The sequence below is a fragment of the Nanorana parkeri genome, unplaced genomic scaffold (assembly GCF_000935625.1).
Source record: "Nanorana parkeri isolate BGI_ZX_2015 unplaced genomic scaffold, ASM93562v1 scaffold2179, whole genome shotgun sequence".
Classification (NCBI taxonomy): Eukaryota; Metazoa; Chordata; class Amphibia; order Anura; family Dicroglossidae; genus Nanorana; species Nanorana parkeri.
The window spans coordinates 179,327-182,732 of record NW_017308447.1 but is presented as its reverse complement, the minus strand read 5'-3'; the positions used below and the strand labels follow the sequence as shown (position 1 = coordinate 182,732).

General features: G+C 53.4%; 1 protein-coding gene across 1 annotated transcript in view; it reads left to right on the top strand.

Moving 5' to 3' along the window:
* KAT8 (lysine acetyltransferase 8) overlaps window positions 1-543 on the top strand; it is a 12,633-nt gene extending 12,090 nt beyond the window's left edge. The window contains exon 11 of the mRNA XM_018572942.1: window positions 420-543. Within this exon, the coding sequence (XP_018428444.1) occupies window positions 420-484 (65 nt within the window). The 3' untranslated portion in view covers window positions 485-543. The remainder of the gene's footprint in view (window positions 1-419) is intronic.
* Window positions 544-3,406: the final 2,863 nt, after the last annotated feature.

Genomic DNA, 3,406 nt, shown 5'->3' with positions numbered 1-3,406 from the left:
TTCTGGGTAGATCTCGGAGGACTGAGCACAGATCTTCTGTAGAGGTCGGCTCCTCCAATCCTTCCGTCTCTTCATCTCATCCCCGACTCCATGATGGTGAGATCCGGGCCCTGTGGGGGCCCAACCATCACTTCCAGGACTCCTTGTTGTTAATGACATTGGCTGTAGTTTGGGGGTCGTTGTCCTGGGGCCAATCACACTCCTCCCTGTTGCATAAGTATCTGCTTGTATTTCTCAGTGGGGGGCACAGCGACCTGTCAGAGGCTTTCCCCCTCCCCCTCCCATACTCCATGCAGAGCCAAGTGAGCTTTGGCCGGAGCGGAGCTTTCCGCGGCGAGAAGCGTGTCCGGCCCAGACCGAGCCGCCAGATAGGGAGGTGTCAGCTGACCCGCTAATCTCCTTCTTGTTTCTGTCCGCAGTGGATTCCCAGAACCTGAAATGGACTCCCCCGAAACATAAAGCACCGAAGACCGCTAAGAAATGACCCCGGAGCGCACCTCGAGAACGGTCCCAGGATGACGCCCACCGCCCTCCATCTCCACAACCGGGGAACAGAGGACGGAGCACAACTTGTGCCGGTTGTAGGAACCGTATTTGTGTCGTAGACTAGAAACGTCGGACGTTCTCCCGCCGGCCCCATTTCTGTGTACAGGACATAAAGATTTCACTTCTGTTCATTCTATTCTAAGAATATGGTCAGAGTGGGGGGAGGAGCTATTGGAAACGTTTTAGGAGGGGGGTGGGGGGGTTCTTTCGCCCACCTCACAGATGTACAGGTACCTCCATCACACGGCCGCGGCTCTGCTGTTTGTTTACATCCCGGTGGTGGCTGCGCCTGCATATTACAGCCCCATAGACTTCTATGGGACCCGTGTTCAGCCCTGGGGGCACCAATCCTGAGGCTGTGCGGACCTGGATGTGACCATACAGCAAAGCTGCGGCTGTATGGAGGAGAGCGTGCGTCTGCGGAGGGGCAATAGAGGAGAAATAAACTTTGTTTTAAAATGCATTTGTCCTTTAAGGCAACCTCAGTACTCCAGCTGTGGTGGAACTACAAATCCCATTATGCTTCTGTGTGCCGTGGCTGTCAGTCTTGCAATGCCTCATGGGACCTGTAGTCCCACAACAGGTGGAGTGCTGAGGTTTGCCTATGCATGGTTTAAGCAGGGGTAGCCAAACTGCAGCCCTCCAGCTGTGGTGAAACTACAAATCCCATGAAGCATCTCTCTCCGGGAGTCATATCTGAGAATCTTGCAAAGCCTCATGGGATTTGTAGTTCCACCACAGCTGGAGGGCCGCAGTTTGGCCACCCCCGGTTTAAAGGGACTCAGTCATGTTTTAAGAAACACACCACTTACAGAAGACCATCTCCTCTCCTACCACCGTTCCCTCCGTACAAGAGCTCCTCCTACCTAAAGAATCTTCAGATCGGACACTTGCAGGGGTGTTTTTTTGCCCCCCCCCCCCTCCTCCTGTGTGCTGTGGTTTCTTCCACCGCCTCCTATGTCTCTGTGTTCTGTAGGGGCTGGTGGATGGAACCACAGCACATGGCGGGGGGGTGGGGGACCAGGCACTAAACCCTTCCAGTACTGTGATCCAGTTCCAGTTCTTGGATGTGGAGAGGTCACATGGATCGGAGGAGCGGGTGATGGGATCGGTTCGTTTTGGAGGCCTTTTCATGGCGATGTAAAGCTGAACTCCAGGCAGATATAGCGAGACACACGAATGGCAAGCCGTGTAAGTACCTCAGTGTGACCCGCTGTCGGCTTCTTGCAGTCCCCCTGTACAGCAGAGCTCAGACTCGGGAGTAGCACAAAGTACGCGCTGATAGGAGGAGAGAGCAGACTACTGTGCTGCTTCTCTTTACACAGGCTGTAGTTCCAGCAGAGACAAATGAAGCCTCCTGCCCTGGCAGACGGGACTGAGCTGAGTGGCAGAGCGGTGTCAGGACTGGATGGCTAGCGATACGAAGCCTTGGGCCGGTACATGTATGATACGGGGGTGTTTGGTTGCCGGGAGTTTATTCTTTGGACATAGTGCCGGACGCGGAGGATCCGAAGAGCCGGTTTTAGCACAGCGGTCCCTGTGCAGACTTTTTTTATTGTTATTACAGGTCCTCTTTATGTGCGGAGAGCTTGTCTGTACAGTGTGTGCAGCTCTCGCGTGTCTGCAGGGCAGCGGCACCCCCCCGCCCGGGGAAGGTATTGGTGGCTTCCTGCCGTCTGTCTGCAGAGGAGAAGAGCTAACAATCTATTTTCAGATACAAAAGATAAGAAATGTAAAAAAAAAAATTAAATAAAATGTGACGTCACCGACGGAGCGCGAGAATGTTTCCTTCATCCGAACCGGTCCTGTGCCCCTGCATACCACGGCTTCTGTACTGCGCCCCGCTATAGGATAGTGTCATTCTGAGTCTGTACTGCGCCCCGCTATGGGATGGTGTCATTCTGAGTCTGTACTGCGCCCCGCTATAGGATGGTGTCATTCTGAGTCTGTACTGCGCCCCGCTATAGGATGGTGTCATTCTGAGTCTGTACTGCGCCCCGCTATAGGATGGTGTCATTCTGAGTCTGTACTGCGCCCCGCTATAGGATGGTGTCATTCTGAGTCTGTACTGCGCCCCGCTATAGGATGGTGTCATTCTGAGTCTGTACTGCGCCCCGCTATAGGACAGCACCATACTAAACGCCATTTCCACAAATTAGGGTTTTCCAAGCTGATTATTACATTTTTTATTTTTAATTAAAAGTAAAACCAGATTTACATCCGTGACGCAGAGCGAGAGCGAGAGCGCCACCGCCACCAGGCATACGCAGAGCGAGAGCGCCGCCGCCACCAGGCATACGCAGAGCGAGAGCGCCGCCGCCACCAGGCATACGCAGAGCGAGAGCGCCGTCACCAGGCATACGCAGACGTCATCCAATCAAGATATGGAGAGTTTGTTCATTCTGGTCAAAGTGACGGGTTCTCTTTACTGGTCCCCCTCCCATCCCCTCTGCTCCGTGCTTCTGTCATGGTCCCCGAGGACTCAGATGGGGGGGGGGAGGCACGCGGAGGCATGGTTTCCTACTAAGGCGCAGCCAATCAACAGGCCAGAATGCTGTCATGTGGGGGGCGGGGCGTAGGTAGCTCAAACACATGATTGGAGTGCTGGGGAAGGACCATGAAGGTATAAGTGGGCGGAGCCTGACCTGACAAGAGAACCGGTCACTTTGCTTGTAAAGTCGCATCTAATATAAGAACACAAAATAATCTCTACAGCTTCAGGAACCGGCACAACAACGAAGGCGACCAATCAGGTTCTCTATTACTTTGAGAAAATGAAAGAGGGCGTCTGATTGGGCAGCAAATCATCTTTATACCCAACTTCTTATTCTTGGGGTTTTTTTTCTTTTAACTGCAAGCT